General features: G+C 35.2%; 2 protein-coding genes across 6 annotated transcripts in view; one reads left to right on the top strand and one right to left on the bottom strand.

The window, feature by feature from the left end:
* Anxa10 (annexin A10) overlaps positions 1–3462 on the top strand; it is an 81028-nt gene extending 77566 nt beyond the window's left edge. Inside the window, exons 11-12 of the mRNA XM_015486231.2 lie at positions 609–731; positions 2928–3462. Coding sequence (XP_015341717.1) covers positions 609–731; positions 2928–2996 — 192 coding nt within the window. The 3' untranslated portion in view covers positions 2997–3462. The remainder of the gene's footprint in view (positions 1–608; positions 732–2927) is intronic.
* Positions 3463–8560: 5098 nt separating this feature from the next.
* Ddx60 (DExD/H-box helicase 60) overlaps positions 8561–23553 on the bottom strand; it is a 99618-nt gene continuing 84625 nt past the window's right edge. For 3 of the 5 annotated variants that reach the window (XM_015486229.2, XM_048791710.1, XM_048791712.1), the window contains 6 exons: positions 22124–22245; positions 17059–17206; positions 14701–14843; positions 13232–13383; positions 12223–12285; positions 8561–9298 (listed from right to left, as the gene is read on the bottom strand). In XM_015486229.2, coding sequence (XP_015341715.1) covers positions 9199–9298; positions 12223–12285; positions 13232–13383; positions 14701–14843; positions 17059–17206; positions 22124–22245 — 728 coding nt within the window. In that variant the 3' untranslated portion in view covers positions 8561–9198. Of the gene's footprint in view, positions 9299–12222; positions 12286–13231; positions 13384–14699; positions 14844–16167; positions 16236–17058; positions 17207–22123; positions 22246–23553 lie in introns of those variants that run through there. The other 2 variants (XM_048791711.1, XM_015486230.2) reach the window with 2 other exon arrangements.

The raw sequence follows: 23553 nt of genomic DNA, 5'->3' as shown, positions 1-23553 counted from the left end.
CCCCGACACACACACACCTGCCTTCATGAATGTTTCCGGGGGCTAGTGCAAATGTGGACTTTGTTTTTCAGTATTTGAATTTTCACCAGCAAATATTTTAAGTACCTAGAATTCTTAGTTTTACAATATTTCAATAGTGAAAACGTAATTGCTGTCTCAGACTGGCCAATGCTCACGTGAGTGCAGAATGTATCCCCACGGGGAAGCAGGTTTACCTAGGAAGACCTGTGATCAGATGTGCAGTTCACCCTGCAGAGGGAAGGAGACAGTGTGAAGACTGAAGACTGGGAAAGGCTGGAACTACTACAGAGGGCTGGGGGTCAGAGTCAAGGGCATGACCCTGGGGTTTAAGTTAGGAAGACAGATGGAAGAGGATGGCTCAGTGTGAGAGCACAGGGAGGAAAGTGAAGTCACAGGGCAGCTCTCAGGCTCTGACCTGGAGATTGTGGGGACAGTGACCTGGAGATTGTGGGGACAGTGATGTGTTTACAGTTTGAAGACCATGGGTCAAAGAGCAGATTGCTGCAGAAAGAGATGAGTGGCCATTGGACATGCTGACTTTAAGGCACTGTTTTCTTGTTTTTCCTCCCTTTTCCTGAATCTTTTAGGACTTTGGTTTTCATAATAAAACAGTAATCCGGATACTAATTGCCAGAAGTGAAATAGACCTGATGACCATAAGGAAATGCTACAAAGAGAGATATGGAAAATCCCTATTTCATGATATCAAAGTAAGTCTCCTACTTTTTGAAACTGAGATAAAAGCTTTCATTTAAATAATTTCATTTACAGTCTAAAAAATTAACTCTTCTGATGGGATTAACTGCTTTCACAGTTTAGACAACCTTTAATACATGAAATGAACAGGTTGGAAAGAAAATCCCTTTACCAGACAGAAGATTTTTTGTCTTTATTTTAAGCAAAATCATTGACACCATCATGTAAAATATTCATCCCCTGTAATTGTGCTGCAAGAGCTAAATTCTGAGGTTTGCTCAGATCTAGAAAAATGTATCTTGCAGCAAGACCCCATAATCCTGAAGAAGATTCTTATTTCGTTATCATGGAAGGCAGGGCAGCCAGTCAAGTACCATCAACTGTGATCAGGAGGAATTTAACATTACTTGTTATGTGAAAATCTGCACAGCTTTATCCTTTTAACCTTTAGAAAGCAAAGAAACCATGATTCAGAAGTAAACAAGCAATTGCTTCATTCTGATCCTTCTGAACTTTACCCTAGGTTTTTTTGTAAAACCTAGCAAAGAATTACCAGAGTATGTGAGACCCTCTATCTAATTTTCGGAGTGGGGGTGGGAGGCGGTGAAAAATAAAATGCTTGGCCCTTTCTTCAAACAAAAATCACAAAGACTTTCAAGATGGTAGAGCAGAGAATTTAGACCTAGGACAGGGTACTGAGAATCTATCTTCATGTATATTTTGCACATAGATAAGCACTGTTATCTGGCTCACGGTGTTTGCCACTGAAATTTCTAATAGTAAGAAACAGCTTTTTAGTTTACTGACAGAGTAAACCAGAAACAACTCAACAACCCAAGATCAAGAAACCACAAAATCCAGAAGATCTTATAAGCCCTTGAGAGCCAAAGTGGTTCTAGAAGTTGATGGAACAATTAAAAGAAATCTTATTCCTCTATCTTTGATAAAACTCTCATTATATCCACCTTCAAAATGCTAAACTCTTTCAGTGATGATGAACATTTCCCACTGAGAAATACATATCACTCATTTTCTAGATGAATAAACTATATCTTATACACTTCTTATAATTAATCACAGCCATCTTGAAGTCTACTAGTATTTATGATAATTAATGTGACTTTACTATGTGCATATAAAGCAGTGAATCATAAAGACACAATTTTACATAAAAGAACATTAATAGTTGATTTTTAACAAAGTTTAGTTTTATAATATTACTTATTTTTTTGTTTTGGAAAATTTGGAAACTATGAAAAAAACAAAAAGAAAACAAAAATGCCCTAAATTCTCTACCACAGATAATCTATAATAAAATATTGTGGCAGGTGCTTCTGTGGTCAGAATTCTTGTGTCTCCTCTATAGTGATGGTGTTAGGAGGTTGAGTATTTGAGAGTTGATTAAATAGTAAGGATAAGCCCAGGGATGGGATTAGTGTCCTTATAAAATAGACACAGGGAGCACCTCTGTCCCTTCTTCCATGGGAGATCAGAAAGAGAAGAAGGCTGTCTATGAGAAGCAGGCAAACACCAAATCTCCTGGCACCTAGACCTTGAATTTCCCAGCCTCCAGGACTGTAAGAAATAAATAGCGATTTGCTACCAAAAGGGGATATTTTTATTGAATCATGGTATCCTGGTGTATAAACTGTAAAATACAAAAACTACCTTACATATTGTACATATTATTTTTCAGTTTTCACTAGTATATATAATAATATCTTGATTATAGTCTTAAATCTCTGTGTTCATTGATAACTGATAATAGATTCCTAAAGATATATTTCTTAAGTTAAAATTACAGCATTCATGAGTATAAGTATTTTTAAATCTTTTGAAACACATTATCCATTTGCTTTCCAGACTCTATACTGATCTATAATAATAACAATATCAGGGCACCTCTTTCTAAAGTTGAAGAAAAGATTTCATTTTAATGTAAGTTTATAGTACTTACAAATACACATTAGGGCTCCACTGTCTTCATATAAGCCACATACTATTGACTATAACCATGTTATAATTTTTCAATACCTTTAACTGAGAATAGTTCTCAGAAAATATTGAATCTTTAGATTAAAACAATAAATAATTTTAGAAAGACTGATGGTCCATGGGTCTCTCATACTGCAATGCAGAAGAACAATGGGTCTTTTTTTAGAACAACTATGAGATTTTATTTTATATACATTATGTGTTTTTCTTTACAGAATTTTGCTTCAGGCCACTATGAAAAAGCACTACTTGCTATCTGTGCTGGTGACATGGATGACTACTAAAATAAAGAGAAGGAAGAAAAGGAATCGAAGGGCTATGCATTCCCTTTCATGCGCACATCAAAGGACAGACTTTCTGCTAAATTCATTATTATTAGCACGATAACAAAACTATAGAATCATATTTCTTTTCTATCATCTTTAAAATTATTCCAAGACAAAAAAATCTACTACTGGAAATATATAATCCTGGATATGCATCTGTATCAATCAACAATTCAGTAAATTATGCATGATGGAATAAGAAAAAACATGCTATTGGAAATTTTTATTTAAGGGTGAACTGTCGACACCCTACAAGAATGTCAGCTCAAGATTGTCTGTGGCATGTTTGGAGAGATTAATGAAAATTCAGTATGTCCTCACTGTCCTTAGAGAAATTTTCTAGAATCTTGTACAAATGCAATAAAGCTAAAATGAGCACCTAAAGCAGGCTGTAAAAGAAAAATAAAGATATAAAACAGTAAAATGCACCAAGATACATGCTTATCTGGTTTAGATGTACAAGAAACTTATATGTAGACTTACATGCAAATAGTGTGTTGGGGAGGGGGCTGAGTGTGTGTGTGTGTGTGTGTGTGTGTGTATTTAGTTGTATTTGCAGATACTCTGATAAAGGCAATTTATCTCTAGCTATTTTTTTAAAATTTTTTAATCAGTACTTAATCAACTATTTGCCCAAGCAATGCCAGAAAAGGTGGTTCACTGTCTTTATTCCTTAACATCAAAGACTTTTAGAAATTACTACATGCTCTATGCTATCAATGCAGCCTAATTCCTTTTGTCTCTCATGATACAGTAAATTAGGAGTAAAAAGGAGACAATACTCACTGATATCAGCTACTGGGAGGACCTCACTGATATGGCAGTCTTGCCAAGAATGAAAGCAGAGGCAAGTACATCTACCACAGAGGACTCCCAGTCCAAACAAAGTAAACCCCAAATCCAATACCAGAAAGCAGAGGTAGTGAAGTAGGTGAGGTAATGAATCTAGATGAACCTGTGGGGACAACAGAAGTTATTCCTCTGCATGGAACCATTTTCAATAGCCTATGGCTCAGACCCCGTGGATCGGCTTCTGCTGGTCTCAGGGGGAAGAAGTACCTGGCATCTGATAGGGGATGAATTGAAACATTGAAAAAAAAGGGTACAAACATTAAAAATTTAAGAATAATTAGATTTGTGAGATCACTGTCCAGATTTTAATTTAATACTATGGTAAAAGTATGATGTCATTTTAAATTGGGCTTGATTTCTCTTTTTTAAAAAATCATGATCAGAATTTCAAGCCTCATACAATAATTGTTGAAGGTATTTAGCATACCTACTACTTTTGTCAACTAAAAACCATAAAGAAGAAAATGTTAAAATTCCTTTTTAGAATTTAGATATTAAAAAAAATTGAGGCTGGGGTTGTGGCTCAGAGGTAGAGTTCTCGCCTAGCATGCCTGAGGCACAGGGTTCGATCCTCAGAACCACATAACATAAAATAAAGACATTGTGTCCTCCTATAACTCAAAAATAAATATTTTTAAAATTCCTCACTATGGTATCTTTCTGTAAGTAGTTCAATAGTTATGAAATCTCTATATTGGCTAGATACTACATTTTCTTCCTTAGGTACAACATGCTGTTATCAAATCAAAAGCAAATCCTAAATTGGGTCTCAGAAGGAGACATTATTCATAAAGACTATGGCAATAGGTGTACAGGGGCCTCTGGAATGGAAGAAGGGGGCTAACTGCGATAGAAAAGGGGGCTACTGTGACAGAGAGGAAACTCTGACCAGGAGATGTACAGGGACCTCGAAGATCAGTCAGAAAAGGGATTTTTTTCTGATTATAGGGAGGAATAAATAAAATCAGAAAGAATGAGGTATGAGAGAGTAAGATATATACAAAGTATGATTAAATTGTCTATCTGGGAATGGCTTTGATTGATATTCTTCGTGACAGCTGATCTATACGTGGACAGTTGATCAGGAAAAATGATCAGAGAATGCCACCAGGCAGATTTCAGGAGTCAGAGCTAAGGAGTAGCTGTTCATCAGAGGCTCAGTCTGAAGGTGAGTCAAATTCACGAAACTCTAGGGAGGGAAGAAGCCTAACTAAAATTTGATGAAGTCCAATTGTCTAGAAGGCTGGGTGGTGTGGGGGGGGTGTTGATCGGTTAACTTATGAAACAAAGAATGGGAATTTGGAAGGTATATCAAGGATTACCTTTGGAAAATAAAAAAAAAAGTCTTGAATTTTATCTAAGTCATATGAGAAAGAGTGGGCCTCACAGAGCCCTTCATAAGTCATTTCCCGAAATACAAAAGGACACTACAGTAAAGTTTAATATCGTCAGCATCTTCTGTTTTCCCAAGCACTTGGGTTGAATGCCTCATTTAGTTGTTTAAATGCTGATATAACATTATTGTTTTCATCATCACATAAATCACTTATTGAAATTCTGTGAAAAATTTAGTGTTTGAATTATCCTCATTGGTATTTATTTATGCTTAAATGATGCTACATTGGTTATATGATCTTCAAATGCAGAAAAGTTTTCTGGATCTGAAACCGAATAGCAAATATAAAGTCTCTGATTAAGCTAAAAGCATCTCCCATATTTAGCTTGGTGGAAAAAAAAATAATAATAATAAAGCAATATTTAAGAGAATAAAATGAGAATAAAATTGTTTCTGCTATGTACCCAACCTAAAGAAAAGGAAATAGTAAACATCCATTGAAATTCTGGCTGATCCAGAAACACAATGAAACCAAATATAGAAAGAGGAGAAGTGATCATGCCCTTTCTATGCAATATTGCACTATAGTTTAAGTATAAATTGATTAACAGAGAGGCTAATCATTAGACTGAAAAATACAACTTTGAGTACTAGCATATTAATATCAATCAGACTTAAATATTCCACACATTAAAACATGTGTCACATCATGAAAATAGCAGAGCAGGCAGCTGCAAGATGTTTTGCAGAAACATCCCAAAAAAGTGAAACAAAAACTAATACAATCAACTTGTCAGACTCCCCCCACCCCCCACCCCCCCAAAAAAAGTCAAAGTGTTAACTCTGAGTGAATAGGGTTGGTGTTTTAGTCAGCTTGTTCACTGCTATAGCTAAAAGACCAGACAAGAACAATTTTAAGCAGGGAAAGTTTATTTGGGGACTCACAATTTCAGAGCTCTCAGTCTACAGACAGCTGGCTCCATTCCACAGGGCTTGAGATGAGGTTGAACATCAATCATGGCAGGAGAGTGTGGCAGGGGGAACCAGCTCACATGATGATCAGAAAGCAGAGAGAGATCTCCACTCACCAGATACAAAATATATACCCCAACACCATGCCCCCAATGACCCACCTTCTCTACTCACACCCTGCCCACCTTCAGTTACCACCCAGTTAATCCCATGAGGAGATGATTTCACTGACTGGGTTAAAGCTCTCACACCCCAATCATTTCACTTCTGAATGTTCTTGCTTTTTCTCACATGTGAGCTGTTGGGGGACATCTCCTATCTATCCCATAACAGTAGGAAAACTGTAGCATTATATTTTCCCTTCCCCTACTCTCCCTCCCAGCTCAGTGGCAGTCTTCAAGACAGTAGCCTGTGTTTCCAGGATGGGACCTTGGTCCCATTGTTATGGAATGTGTCTAAACAGCATTCCATTGTCTATTATGTATTTTCATTTGTCAATTGACACCTAGCTTGATTTGGTATCTTGGCTCTTATGAATAATGCTGCAGAAAACATGAGTGCAGATGTCTCTTTGATCGAATTACTTCAATCCTTTGAATATACACAATACTGGGATTGCTAGATCATGTTAGTTCTATTTCTAGTTTTTTGAAAATTTTCCAAACTGGTTTCCATACTGGTTGTACTGGTTTACATTTTCACCAACAATGTATGAGAGTTCCCAACTCCCTTCATCCTCTCTAGTACTTGCTATATTTTTTTCAAATTTTTCAATATAGCCACCCTAACTGGCATGAGATAACATCTCATTGTGAATTTGATTTGCATTTCCTTCATTATTAGTGATACTGAGTATTTTTTCATACACCCATTGGCAATTTGTGTATCTCCTTTTGAAAAATGTCTATTCAGATCTTTTTCCAATTTTTTGGAAGTCAGATTACTTGGGGATTTTCTTGTTTTGCTTTGTTTAAAGTTCCTTTTATATTGTGGATATTGATCCCTTGTTAGATGAAGAATTTGCAAATATTTTCTCCGATTCTGTTGATTATTTCTTTCTTACACAGAACTTTCGAGTTTGACTTTAATAAAATTTCCTTTGTCACATTTTGCTTTTGTTGTTTTCACAGTCATATCTTAAAAATAAATCTTTGTGCAGACCAATGCAGGCACTTGCAATATTTCCTGTGGGCTTACTGTGAAGAGTCCCAGAATGGTAGAAAAAAGATGTCCACCTCAAACTCACTTATTCCAGCATAGAAACTATTTGAGTTCAGAGAACTATTCCATATGTAGCACCCACCCACTTGGGAAAGACATGTGTGGTTTAAAGAGATCTGTTTCCCTTACTGTCTGCTCATGAATTTTCTTTTCTGAGATAAAAGACATAATTACAGCCTCCAATACTGACTTCTATGACAGAAATTCTGAGTGAAAGCATTACTACTGGATAGTTTTTAGTTGGTTTTCTGTAGAGGGAAAATGAATCCAAATAGCTCCTACTTTATCCTTTTGCGAATATCCTACGCCTAACCTCACTCTTTAGAAATTATTTCTGATTAGTCCTTTTGCCTTTTTAAAATTTACTTTTTAATTTGTTGTTTTTAGATATACATGACAGTAGAATGTATTTTGATTAATTTTTGCTAAAAATCAAAAGGGAAGCTGCCCCATTGGACCCATTTCAAGGAGGTTAGGAATAGTTCCCATCTTTCAAGAAGATTTCAGCTGAAAAAAAATAACATTATTTATTGTCTAAAAAGTAGGAAGCTAGATTGACTTAGTCATATGGGAAAAAAAATCTTCATGTCTCAATTAGCCTCATAACTACAAGTAGGGAGGACAGTGTGACAATATATTAATATTGTACATCACTGTTTTGAATACAGATTAAGAGTCAGCAGAAACCACCTTATTTTCTAAGGGTCTTGGTGCTTAGAAATTGTTGTAGTGCTTCTTTTAAATAATGAAAATGGATTTAGCCGGACGAAAGCAGAACCTTCTAACATGGCACATGAAATGATGTGCCAGATCCAGGGAATCAAGCCTTACTCTGTCTCCAGAAAAATGTGACACAGGTGTTTCCCAAAGCCAGTGTAAAGTATTTATAAATAATGTCATGCAAAAGAGCAGGATTCAGTAAAACATTGAGGTGGCAGGAGACAATAGACTCTTTGTTCTATGTTCAAGTTAACAGTCTAGACTAAATATGAGAACTGTGATCTGAGACTGAAGCTAGGGAGAGAAAATTATTATATATAAACTATTCTATATGTACCATATAAAATACTATATTATGTACGTATGTATATGAAATGTATAAGTGCAAAAATGCATAGATGCATATAATTCACACAGTGAATAAATACTAAAAGATTTAGTCCATTTTATTTTATTTTTGGTTTTCCAGACATGTATATACAACTAATATAAAGCAAATCATCAGATGTTTTCTTTTAAAGCATCACAAAATTTATACCAAAACTTTCATTCGTAGTTTTAAAAGTAGTTTGTTTACTAGAATGTACATTTCAATAGCTACCTATCTAAATCATGTACTACCACTTAGGTTAATTGGTAAAAATATATTTCAGTTTTTGGAAACTGCAGTCATTTCTTCAAGCCTTAGAAACTTTTTACAAATGTTCACAGTAGAGAGAAAAATATTATAAATGTAATATTTTATAGATCTTATAGAATAAAAATTGTTCTTCAGTCACATACAAATTCTTGTACATTCTCAGTCAATCCTCAACATACCTGAGACATAAGCAATTATGCATTATCCAACTACAAAAAGAAACTAAGATTCAGATTTACTAAATGATTTGTCTAAGGGCACTCGTGATAGAACGTGACAGCATCGACTGCTTCTCCTTAACTTGTGCTGTGATTTCCATTTTGTCACATACATTTTTCTGACAAAAGGCACAAGAATAAAACAAGACCCATAAACTTCTATGAGAATATTTTAAAGTGGTTTTTGCATAGACTTTGTTTTCAGACTTTGTTAAATTTCTCGAAAAAGGTTTCATTCAGTTGTTCAAAGGCCAGAACAACATTGTCATCTTCATTTTCACATAGCTCCCGCAAGGAAACACTGCAAATAGAAAAAAAAATATAGAAAGTACCCATTTTAATAACATTGCATACTATAAGGGCATTCCCTGGGTGGGCAGAAGTCAGCAAATCCCTTCCATGACCCAACAATGTTGGCTAAATATGAGAGATAGTGATAAAGGAATAATATTTATTCAAAAAAACCTTACACATCCATAAATAAATAAATAAATAAATAAATAAAGACAACTCCCATTAGGTTCCTCTACTACTAGGAGTGTTGAAAAGCCACCAAATTCCATGTAAAACTGATCCCTCCTCTCTTTGATAATGCAGCACATTTTCTCTGTAAGTATCTTAGAGTCATATTTTGTTTTTTCTGCTATTATGCCCAAGATATACTGAAACTCACAGACAACCATCCCTATGGAATGAAAAAAATGTTTGTTTCTTTACATATATGTATGAGAAAATAAGAAAAATGATGGCTCTCTAGGTATATCCACATCCAAATCCCCTTAAACCTATGAACATGTTGTAGTTACACAGCAAAGTAGAATTATGGCAGCAGATGAAAATAAAGTTGCTGATTGTCTGACCTTAAAGGGACTACCATGGATTGCCTAGGAGAGTACCCAGGACTTCCTAGGAGAATACCCTGGATTGCCTAGAAGAGTACCCTGGATTGCCTAGGAGAGTACCCAGGAAATGTCTAGGAGAGTACCAAGGATCATCTAGGTAGGCCTTATGCAATCCAAAGCTACACAGGGGTGGAAGACCCGAGACAGTGTCAGAGGCACAGTGTGAGACTCTACTGACCACTGCTGGTCTAGAAGATAGAAGGGACCCAGGACCAAAGAATTCCAGCCTTCAAACGTTGGAAAAGGCAACAAGATAGATTGTCTCCTAGAGGCACATCATTTTGAACCCAGTGAGTCACATATTGAACTTCTGGCATCCAGAACGGTAAGAGCAAATTTGTGTTGGTTAACACCATTAAGTTTAAGGTAATCTGATATAGCAGTATTAAGAAAGGAGAGAAGAGATACACAAATGAAAAAATGTAACTGGGTTGACCAAAGGTTGAAAAAATCAGGACATCTTATTAGCTTTTCACTATTCGCATCATCTTATTTCCACTAGGGTTCATTTTTTTTTTTTTAAATCCTGGTGTCTTCACTGAATTACCACCAAGAATGATCAGACCTGGGGTCTGTAATACTGAATTTGCTCCTGAATTACAGACCTATACTTGTAACTATTGGACATTGTCTCCTGATGGTGTCCCCCAGATATCCCATAATAAGGATAAATTCTAACTCACTATTTTTGGTTCTCATCCCCAAATATTGTCTTCTCTCTCTCTCTGTTTTCTATAGAGTTAACTAAAATAGAAAACTCCAGCAGCTTGAAATTTAAACCAATCTCTTTGAATTCATACAATTTCCCTAATTACTCTTCTGTGTCATTACTTCTATTTCATTAATTCATACCCTCACTTATTCTTGCTTTTTCACAGTTATGAACTTTGAGACAACCATATATAAACACATATAAACCACAGATATGCCACACTCATGCTCATGCACTGCCTAAGCCCAATTTCTATAATATGACATTAGCATCCTTCCTAATATAGAACCAAATTCCCTGTTGCTTACAGCAGCCCAGTATCTTCACAAGTCCCATATTCTATATGTCACCATAGTGAGCTTGAACCCTATCCCTGGAACATCAGAACATTTCTCATTTGTACACTCTGAAAACCCTATCTCCTTTGTCCTATGCTTTTAGACTTGGTTTAAAAAAAAATTCCTTTTAAAGTCCTCTATATCCAAGCAGTGTTTGTTACTCTGTATCTGCCATGATAACTCTTACAATATTTATAACATCTACAAGTCTCCGTCTTTCACTATGCAAGTTTTTTTTTTTTAAATGGGGATATATTTAATGACTCTTTCTATCCCGGATTTTTAAAAGGGTCTTGAACGAATAATACATCAATGCTTGTCACATGAATGCATGAATGGATTATTTCATAAGCCCATTTCTGGAAACAGCTCCAAAATCCCTGGAGTTTCTTAGACCATTTTGGAGATTAAAATAACTTGGGGCCATTTTGAGCTATTCAAGGAATACTCTATCTTGAGTACTCCACATGAACAAAACCTTTCTCTTCTGCTCTAGCATCCTTAAATCTTCACTCTCTGTATTAAAAGTTCATACAGGCCTGATTCAGCTTATATCAAAGAAACAAAAAATGATGACCTGATTAGCAAAAACCCAATAATAAAAAGATTTATAGTAAATTAAATGTATATAACTAACTGACAGAGTGAAGGAACATCCGTAAAGAATTGAAGTACATGCAGATTTGAGGCTTGACAAAGATGGTCATCTAACTGGGCAGCTTTAGATGGCCAATGGACCCTAAAGGTATAGACCTCCATATAAAGTTTGATATCACTTGGTTCCCCAGTGGATTTTGTTAAAGATGAAAACAGAAATCAACATGAGAGATCCGAGTCAGATGAAGCCTGGAAAAAACACTGGGTAAAGTAAGAGATTCAAGAGTATGCACGTGGATATAAACTAAAGGCCTGATGGAGCCCCAAGGGGCCTTCTGAAGTATGTTGACACACTGCTGGTGCACAATTGAGAATCTTAGGATCTGGGGTCAGGGAGGCTTTGGAATTTCCTGCCTATTGGTGTGTAGTGCCTCAGTACATTAATAATGCAACTTCATCTCAGATGGGCTTTGGAATTAATTCTGTTATAGAAAATATGCAACACGGTGTTGAGGAGACGTTCTAAAGACCCTCTGGGAAATTAAAATGCATAGAATGTGTAAAGAGGCTCAATGGCACCTCCAAGTATCTAGCTCAAAGGAAGACCTCAGTGTATTTTTGAATTGCAGTTAAATTATTGAAAAATATGAATGCAATATTTAAATACACAACATACCTGATAGATCTAATGGTGAGTGCAAAATCTTTCAGCAAATGGTAAGCGTCCCCTTGATGTAACCTAAACAACAACAAAAAATTGAAAATTAATGGCACAAATGTATTATTTACTAATGTAACACCAATGCTTATTCACAGTAAGCAGATCTAAAAATAAAAAATGCTCTACATTTCTGAATGCTCTACATTCTGAAAAATGCTCTAGAATTTCAGAATTTTAAAATATTTTAATAAGGATTACTCAAAAATTTATGTAAAATGCATATTGAGTTCCTACTCTGGTGAACCCATCTCCACATCTATGTACTCAGAACCATGTCAATTTCTCCATTCCCAGGTAAATTTAAAAGTGTATAACCCTGCTTATTACTTTTGATAATGGTATCCCTGACAAAGAGCTAAAGCAACTGTCACATCCTCAGAAGTGTGAATTACATACTCTGTGTATACTCTTCTCAGATATAAAAGAGAGCATAGGATGGTCTTTATTTGTCCTTCAGTTTTAAAATATCTAATAATGGATAAATGGGATTGAAAGAAGTAAAAATATATTTGAGATCTATCTTTATGTCAAGTGAGATGGCCTAAGTGCCAACATGTTATTGGTAAAGCACAATCAATAGTACAGAATTGCAGGGCACGATGGCACACTCCCAGCAGCTGAGGAGGCTCAGGCAGGAAGTTCACAAGTTCAAAGCCAGACTCAGCAACTTAGCAAGGCCCTAAGCAATTTATTGAGACCCTGGCTCAAAATAAAAAAGTAAAAACAGCAGAGAATGTGGCTCAGTGGTTAAGTGCCTGTGGGTTCAAACCCCAGTAATATTTCCTCTCCACCACACACACACATAAAAGGATAGAATTTGTCATTTGTTGCCATTAGTCTGTAAAGCAAAAGTGTTATATGTTTAGCATGACTAACCTCTACCTAAAACTGTACAGAGAGCTTTCCCCTAAAATCCACTTAATTGATTCATTCAATGGAAGTGGAGGCAAGAGAGAAGACATACCTATTGTCCTGGGATAATCCTACCAGGGAACCATGCTTGTAGAAATCAAGTGCATAAGCATTGAGTGGCATTTTTCTTCCTTGGCTGTCAAAATTTTGTGGCCACAGCACAGGGGCTTGAATGTGATTGACACCAACTGTGTGCAGAACGACCTGAAGAAATATACATATCAATTAGTTACTTATGTGTAAAGAAAATTTAGGATTTATTATAGCAAACCTTGTAGTTACTTCCTTTAATCAATGTTTTTCTAGCACTCTCTTGGTGGGGAAAGAGGAGGTGTCTTTCCCACATCTTAAGCAAGCCTAGAGTACGGATGAGCTCTACCCGCGAAAATCACTGCTTCCACAGTAGACTGATGGCAAGTTCAACCATCCACCACTAGACTGACCGGGAAAGAAAAACTCATTTAAAACTCGACCACTGTCCTCATCAGGACAGGGAATACCTTTGCAAACAGAAGACCAAGGAGCTAGAAGCTTATATGTAACTAGAGAAAAATCAACTGAACAACTTTTATTCTGGGAATCGGGTTCTAAAAGGGGGATAATAAAGAAGGATGAGAAGAAAGACCACAAAGAGAGGAAGAAGGCAAGTAAATGGTTTTCTGTCTGCCCCTTTCTGTGAACTGTACTTTACGGGGTCAATGGGCCTCTAGGATACTGCTAGGGAGACTACAAATGGCAGCAGGCTTTTATACCAACTCTATTTGTAACAGAAAACAAAAAATTAGAAACAGACCAAACAATCATCAACAGGAGATAGAGCAACAGGTTGTGTTATATTATGAAATATCGTGAAGTAGGAAAAATAAAATAGAGCTTCAAGTCACAACCTGAATGAATCAGGGGCATAACATGGAATTTTTTTTTAAAAAAGCCATTTTTGGGAAACTCCAGTTGGGAATTCCTTCACTTTTTGTAAAATTAAAAGCAAGCATATGTTAAAAGTAAATCTGTAATATGACATTTTTAAGAAGAAGAATGAAAAACAAAGTTTAGGAGACTCTGGAGAAGGGAGGAGAAGGGAGACAATGAAATAGAGGAGAAACATATGGGTCCTTAGTTCTAAGGGGTGTTCGTTATAGTTTTATGCTTCATCATTCATCTACACGTTCTTTAAAGAAATGTAAGTTTACATATTTAGTATTAAACTGTAATAAATAATAAATAGGAAGTTTTAAGAGATTATATCTTGCACTTGACTAGTAAACAGTGTAAAGTGAGCTGAGTAAGGCAAAGTGCATTACCATCAAGCAATGCTCTGTAAATACTCACCTGTGCAAGATGCTTCAAAATAGATATGCAATCATTTAAATAAAATATAGGAAACAAAGCTTTCTAGAGTGCAATCTGTAATAATTTGTATGCCAGAATCTGGCACACTTCAAAAGCAGTATCTTTAGGACATCACTGAGAATGGGGTAAAGCCCTGCGGAGGTTTATTAACAAACCCCACTCTTCACTTACACGACTTGAGATTTCTGATTGAAGTAAAGTATCATCAAAATTCCCGGAAAGACAAACAAATGGTGAAATCGCTGTTCTTCCTTCCTTGCAGTTCATCAAGTGAGATACGAGTTGGGAGTCTTCACATTCTTTACCTGTGAATTCTGACCAACAGGAATTGGGATAGGTTAGTTTTTAGAACTTAGTCATAATGCTAAACATTGTGTACCTGCTCTAGACCATGCTAGAGGGGGGCCATTCAACTTCTCAGGGACTGTCACGGTGTAGACCGAATGAACTGTCCTGCACAAAGTAAGTGGCACAGCTAGGGTTAGGATACATTCAACAAGTGTGAGCTGTTAACATTAGCATTGATGCTTTAAAAATGTGCATTACGTTTTAGTTGCTTGGATCAACAGGTAGTAAGAAACTGAATTTACATTGTTTACCTTTTTTTTTTCTTTTTTGATACTAGGGATGGATTGAACCCAAGGGCACTTCACCACTGAGATACAGCCCAAGCCCTGTATGTGTGTGTGTGTGGGGTGTGTGTGTGTGTGTGTGTGTGTTTTAATTAGAGACAGGGTTTCACTGATTTGCTTAGGTCATCACTAAGTTGTTGAGGCTGGCTTTGAACTCACAATCCTCCTGCCTAGGCCTCCTGAGCCACTGGGATTATAGGCATGTACCACTGGCCCAGCTCACATGGTTTACAGAAAATGATCGTTACCTTGGTACTTTAGCTATCTGAATTCAGACTGGACCTAGAGTTTTCTAGACAGGGTATGCCTGTTGAGAGCCACAGCTGAAGGGGCCCCAGCAAACTTCCAGCTGCCAGCAAACTTCCAGCTGCCAGCAAACTTCCAGCTTCTAGCTGATGATTGGCTCACTGCAGCCCCAGCAAACTTCTAGCTGCCATCTGATTGGCCCCTCTGTGGTGATGCTCATTGGGCTGTTTCCCCACCCTTTCAGACCACGGAGCTGCTCATTGGGGGACTTTTTTTTGGCTCCGCCCATGCGACCCAGTCAATCGGCCTCAAGAGCAGGAGGAGTGGGGGAGGTGGAGAGGCTTGTGGGAAGCCAGTGGTGGCAGTTGGGCTCTGAGGGAATTCATGAAGAGCTGTGTGGTCTGGCGTGTGTTCTAAAAATAAAGTTCGTTTCTTTTGACAAATGGCTCCTGAATTGTGCCCAGCCAGACTGCGGCATATGCCAATAAGCCACTATGAGTAGGTATGGGGATTGGTGAGAAAATGTGCATTTCCATTCACGCTCTTATAAAGCTCCAGGTCATATATTCAAACTGGGCTCTCATATGCAATGGAGGCAGAATATTCACATGCTCCCACTTCCCCTCCCTTGGGACATTCACTGTCTGCTTTTGTTCATGCTGCTTCCTACCTTAATAGGACCTGGAAAGCCCTAAGCTCCACCTCCCTGAATGTGTCCAATGGAGGATGTTAGGAAATAAGGAAACCAGTATATAACTACCTGAAACACAAACCTTTTCCTTTATCTCTGTCACCTTCTCCTATTTATTTCCTCCAGAATGATTCCATCTATTAGTCATAAAAAAGAAAAATGAGACAAATGCTCATAGTAAACTGTGCCAAGCTCTCTTTTAAGATATTCATATATATTAATCATTTAAAGCTCACCCAAACTAGTACTATTCTCTCACAAACCTATGGAGAAAACGAAGTCAAGATCATGAGGTCACATGCCCCAAATCTCACTGCTAATAAGTAGCAGAACCAGGGTTTGGACCCAGAAATCTGACCAGAGCCTATGCTCATGAAAAGTAAGTATACTTCTTCTCAAGAAAAAAAGAAACATAACTAATTAGTCTCTAATTTCTCTTTATCCCCCAGATGTCCTTACTTCATTTTCCAGGCTTGACTCAAAGGCAGCCTTTAATCAAGATGATTTACTACTTAGTTTCATTCTCCACTACCCGTTCAACTTCTAATTATCAGTTTCTTTCTTTGGAAAGCAAAAGGAATCCCTTTTTCTAAGGCAGGCTGACCTTTCCAGGGTTCCAGTCCTCCTCTGAGATTAAAAAGTATGTTTTAAATTAAATAATTTTAAAATATTTTGATTATAGATATGTGTATATACATGTATGTATGTAAAATGTATGTGTATGTATAATATAAAATAAAATATATTAAAATATAACCTTTTAATTATATACATCTGTGTGTGTGTGTGTGTGTGTGTTTACACTTTTTGTTTTCAAGTGCTAGGGATCAAACCCAGGACCTTGAAGATTCTAGGCAAGTGTCCTTGCAAAAAGCTACAATCAAAACCCTGAGATAAAACAATCTTAGGCAAGACTTTTTATTCTTCAACTATTCCACAATGCAGTTAAAATATACTTACCAATTTTTGACAGTGGGAGTTGATATTCCTGTTTCATATCCGCCAATCTGGACACAATTAGCAGAAAACAGGCAAAGTCCTTTGTAACTTGCATATTATAGTCATCTAAAGCAGCGCTGAAATCCTCAGGAAGATCATCCAGGAACACCTAAAAGCCAAGCAGATTTCAGAGCAATCCATGTATTTTCCTTAAAAACTGAATTGTTGATATAAAAAAAGGCAAAAAACTGTGCATCATAACATGTTTATTCAACAATCCCATTGATTCATTCCTTCATTAGTGGAATTAAAGTAAAATTTATTTTTTGTTTCTATTTGCATTTTTAAAAACAAATTCTATATTCTTTGCTCTTAAAAGTTTGCTTTGACACAACTCAGTTGAAACTACTTTTTAAGTAGAAGCATACCTTCAAGTAGACATTAAACTTCTCCAAACATTTCAAAGACTCTGATGACACATTTAGAGAGCGATTAACAAGATAACGGATACTTGCATGACTGGAATAAACTTCACTTGGTTTTTTAACCCTCACTGGATTCATTGTATAAATATTTTATTAATTATTTTTCTACCTATATTCATGAAAGATATATGACTCTTTTCTGTACCATTCTTTTTGAGTTTTGGTATTAAGATTAAATTTTGCTCCTACCTAGAAAGTGTAAATATTTCTTCTTTTTGATTTTTGTTTGGTTGGTTGGTTGGTTTGGTTTGGTGCTGGGATTGAACTCAGGAGCACTTAACCAGTGAGACGCATCCCCAGCACCATTTATTTATTTATTTATTTAAAATTTTATTTTGAAAAAAGATCTCACTAAATTGCTTAGGTCCTCACTAAGTTGCTGAGGCTGACCTCGAACTTGTGACCCTTCTGCCTCAGCCTCAGCCTCCTGAGTTGTTGGGATTATACTCAAAACCCAGTTTATCTGCTTCCTAAGACTGAGGTTTTTCTCTTTTTCCAGTTTTATTGAGACATACTTAATAAATAAAAATTGTACATATTTTAGGTATACAATCTCATGCCTTGACATACATACACATATTCTTTAAATATTTGAAGTAAATGACGAGTGAAGCCATCTGAGTCTCAGGTATTTTAATAGAATAGTTTGTGTTTTTTTTTTAATGGTAGATTAAATTTCTCTAATTGATATCAGACACTTAAAATTTTATTATATCCTACTTAGTAGGTTTTGGAAATATAAATTTTACAGGAATTTGTCTATTTTATCAAGTCAGATTTGTTAGCATAAAGTAATTCATCATGTCCTTTTTCTTTTTGATATCTGAAATAATGTTCCATTTTCTTTCCTGATATTTGCATTTTTGCCTCTCTTTATTCTGAGACTTGCTAAATATTATCAATATTATTATTTTTTTATAAAGACCTGACTTAGGTTTTGTTAATTTCCCTTGTGTACAGTTGTTTTCAGTTTACTTTAATTCTGCTCTTATTTTATTATTTCTTTCCTTCTATATGTTCTAGGTTATTATTTTAGTCAATTCTGTGCAGTTGTGACCAAAAGATTTGACAAGAGCAATTGTAGCAGAGGAAAAGTTTATTTGGGGATCATGGTTTCAGAGGTCTCAGTACTTAGATGGCTCACTCCATTGTTCTGGTCATGAGGTGAGGCAGAGCATCATGGCGGAAGGGTGTGGTGAAGGAAAGCAGCTTAGGACATGGAAATAAAGAAGCAGAAAGAGCTCCACTCACCAGGGACAAAATATAAACCTTAAAGACTTTCCCTCAGTGACCTGTTGCCTCCAGCCACACGGCTACCTAACTGCCTACAGTTACCTCCCAGTTAATCTATTAGTGAATTAATGTAATGATTACCTCAAGGATAGCATAACCAATATTTTCATCTCTCAACTTTCTGCATTGTCTCCCACCTAAGCTTTTGGGGGACACCTCATGTCTAAACTGTAACAGGTTTTTTCCCAGCTCCTTAGGCTGTTGTTTTTCAGACTGTCTTCTTTTTCTAATATGTGATTTGGATACTCTAAATATTCCTTCAAGCATTGCCTCATTATTATTATTAGGATTTGTATGTCTCATTCATTCATTGTTATTAATTTAAAAAATATTTTATAATTTCCACTTTACTTCTTTTTTGTCCTATGTGCATTTGGAAATTAATTTGTTTAATTTCCTGGCAATTAAAGTATTTCTGGTTAGTGTTTAACTGCCACATCCTTTTTCAACATTCTACTTCCAACTTTTCTTGAGATATCATATCAAAAAATGCAATATACTTGTGTTGTTTGTAAACACATATTTGTGTATTCAATAAAGTATATGGCTTTATTTTAAAATAAAAATAAAATCTGAAAATCATAGGATTTTTACTTGGTATATTTAGTACATTTATATTTAATTTAATTATTTGGGGCTGGGGATATAGCTTAGTCAGTAGAGTCCTTGATTTGCATGCACAAGACCCTGGGTTCAATCCCCAATACCACCAAAAAAAAAAAAAAAGTATAATTAAGTTTTCTACTTCATTATTTTTTCTTATTTGTACCATCTGTTATGTAACATTTTCTCCTCTTTTATTATCTTTCTTAATTCTGTGTTCCTTCTATTACTCTCTGTGTGTTCCTCATTCTCTTCTGCATTTTTATGTTTCCAAATTTCATATTTTTTTCCATCTGCCTACAATGTGTGATATTTCTTTTTTGCAAACTTAACAGCAGCAAATTCAGAACTCATGCTGAACACACAGTAATCTCAAGTTACTTTTGAAGAATATATTTAGATTTCAGAATTAAGAATTACTCAGCCCATTAAATATATTATTCCATTGCTTCTAGCTTTCATTAGTTTGACTTAAAAGTCAGGTGTCATTCTAGCTATCACTTCTTTGAAGGAAGCATGCTGCCATTTTGTATCCCTGTGGTTTTCAGCAGTTCTTGAAATTGACGAAGTTTTTGAAACTATGGGTTTTCTGTCTTTCATCAACTTGTAAAATTCCCAGTCATTAGCCTTTTTTGACTCTAGTGTCATGTTTATTCCTCTTCTTCTTTTCAGATTCCTGTGTGTGGTCCACTTATCTTTTATGGCACCTGATTTTATTTTAATTTTTTCTCTCTGGGTTATACTTTGGGTACTTTATATTGAGTTATATTAACTTACTGATCCTGATTTCTGCTGCATATATTCTGGGAGTCAAATATTGTATTTTTAGTTTTGTAATGTCTATTTATCACTTTTAAATATATTGATTATCTAGTGAAACTCTCCATCATTTTTACCAATTTTGTCTATGTTTTTCCCTATTGCAACATATTAGTCATACTGAAAGTCCTTGTTTGTATTTTAACTCCAAATATGTGGGTCTCCTACTGTTACCTGCTTTTCTTCCTGCTTATTGGGAATATATTACTGTTTACTCACTTCTTTAGAATTTTTGTTTTGCTTTCAAATCAGAAATAACTTATAAAAGTGTTTTATAGGCTTAAGATGCTATCTTTTATCAAACTAAGTTTCCCTATCTTTGTATTTGGCCAAAAGAGAAAGCAGCAATGAATTAAGAATTAAGAATTACTTGAATCTCCATTCAAGTAGACTGAAGTTAACTCTCATTGTTTTGGAATTTTAATAATACTCAGTTTATATCTGCTTTGTCTCCATTCCTAAGTCATGGTTCACTTGGGATTCTGAGCACAAAACTTGTATGTTACAGAGTGATAAAAACACATTACATGATTGTAGTCTATAAAATTTTTAATCTGTAACTTGAGCTCTATATAAGCACAAAATTTTATCGGCCTTCTTTATTCTCACTGGAGAGGCCCTCTAAATATGCTAACTTCAATTTCCACCCATGTCCAGGGTTGGCAAGTTCTCTGAGACAAAACCTATCTTGGAAATTTCTATCATATCTGGTAAAGTTCTTGCCACTATGCAATTTCAATACATGTAGTCATCATTTCTTTCATAGCTCTCTGCTGCAGGAAGAATGACAACTATCTACTGAGTATATCTTACCTGGAAGCAGAAGAATTTCCAATCATCATTATATATATATATATATATATATATATATATATATAGAGAGAGAGAGAGAGAGAGAGAGAGAGAGAGAGAGAGAGAGAATGTTTCTATTCAGAATCTACTTTTATTGTATTTATATGATGGCCTTCTTTTTAAGAATAGAGACTTAGTTCTAAGTAAATACAAATTTATTTAAATAGAACAATTAAATAGTATTTCAAGAATGTACATGTTGTGGAAAAGTGTGATAATATTTCAATGACTAATGTTGTGTTCACTGATCTAGAGGATATTTAGTAAGGGCACAGATTTCTAATTCAACATTGTAGGATTAGAAGATGTAGACTGAACTCTTCTCTTTTTGTTCCATAGCATCTTTCCACTAAGACTATCTGGTATAAACTAGCATATCCTACTTTCTCAGATTCTAATGAACTACATCAGTAATAGTATCTGAAATAATATGAAATCATGACCAAAGAAAATGTTGCAAATAAAATAATAAAATTGGAAAAGAGTTTCTATGATTTTGGTGTCTGTGAGTAAAGTGATGATTTCCTAGATGACTAGTCTAATGCTTTCTCACTGAATGTGCTATACTTCACAACATATAGTACTATATGCAAATAGTACTATATAGTATTATATTCCAAATTGTACCCTCAGTCAACTTTTCCTCAATAATTATAATAGCAATTTTATCTATTATATCAAGGTAAAAAGATCCTAAGAGAACTGTAGATTCAATCATGGGGATGGTTGTTTCACTTAAATGTGTAATTACCCATATCGATTATTTTAGTTTCTTAATGCTCTGATTTAATACAAGCAAATGAAAGATATGAGTAAGATTTCAATCTTATTTTTTACTCAAGGCATTTAACTTTTTAATAGATTTACAGAGGACAACTTTTGAATTATATATTAAACATTAAACAAACTATGAAAAGAACAAATTATTCTACAAAACAAATTATGAAAATAAAACCTTACTGCTGCTAAATCATTCTGGGACTATCTATTTAATAACCTTAATGAATAAATTTTATCACCATCATACACTTTACCTTTGATTGATAAAACTTCAAGTTAGCATCTTGGAACTTTGCTGGAAGATATCTTCTTCCAAAGAGGTGTGCCAGAACTAACACTAGTTTTTCCATAACATCTTGAGAAAAACGTTTTGAGCCTATGAGAAACAATGTCTTATTATAAATGTGAAAAGTATCTATTTTTATGTTTAAATTGATAGTTATATTACATTTCATTTCACAGAAATTAAAAAATTGAGACAGATATAGTACTACAGAATCACTGTACTGATAACAGTTTTCATCTGTGCTTTTATTTCAGTCTTGCTCCTACCTGAGTTCAGATTCATGTCATCCCAAACATGAATTGCCTTATTTCCTCACTTTGGTCTATTCTAGTAGATGATCAGAATTCTAATCATGTCTCTCTCATCTACTCAAAATTCTCTGACTCAATGACTGATAAACAAAATCCAACTTTCTAAGACTTTCTAAAATCTGGCCCAAAATAGCCACCTGGCTTTATCTGCTTGCCTGACCTAAGTTGTCGTCAACTTGAGTTGCTATAAGTTCATGACACATGAACACTATACTCAAGTGATAAAAAAAAAAAAAAACTGAAATGTCCTGGGTGTGGTAGCTCATGCCTATATTCCCAGCAATTTGGGAGGCTGAGGCAGGATTATTGCAAGTTGGAGGCCAAACTCACCAACTTAATGAAACTCTCAACAACTTAATGAAACTCTCAACAACTTAATGAAACTCTCAACAACTTAGTGAGACCCTGTCTCAAAAATAAAAAATAAAAAGGGATTGGGGATAGACGTCAATGATGAGACACCCCTGGGTTCCATCCCAGTATCCAAAACAAAAAAACAACAAAAAAAGTGATGCTTAATAACATTGGCTCTAGATTCAGATTGCTTATATTTCAATCTTGATTTTGAATTACTAAAACTGTAGGACAGAACCATGCCAATTTGTTTAGCTTCTCTGTATTCTGTGTGCCTTAGTTTCCTAGTTTACAAGACTGATATTGATATCATCTCCCTCATAAAGTTCTCAAATTTTCCATATTCTTGTTTGCAATCATACACACCTATCTCCACATCAATGAATGGAATTGTACATCCCATGGATTGAAGTTATTTCCCCTCTTTCACACATTTTTGAAGAACAGAATTCCCTGAATAACCTTATGTCATATAACAATGTATATTTACAACACACCAACTACGTCTATTGTAAAAATAGAGTGTTCTTATCAACCAATATAGAAGGTAAGGTAATGTAAAAGGCATTGAATTCAGCAGGCATTAGGAAATGTAAAAATTAAACACAAATATTATGAGAGGGTAACATTTATTTTAGGGATACTATGTAAGGGCTTTATTGTTTAAATGAAATCAAAATCTTTTCATAAAAATTGTGTTAAATGGAAATTATTAAAAAATTTACATTATATG

This window comes from Marmota marmota, unplaced genomic scaffold (assembly GCF_001458135.2).
Source record: "Marmota marmota marmota unplaced genomic scaffold, marMar, whole genome shotgun sequence".
In the NCBI taxonomy this organism is placed as follows: Eukaryota; Metazoa; Chordata; class Mammalia; order Rodentia; family Sciuridae; genus Marmota; species Marmota marmota.
The sequence above is the reverse complement of the archived record's forward strand: the minus strand, read 5'-3'. Positions and strand labels throughout refer to the sequence as shown.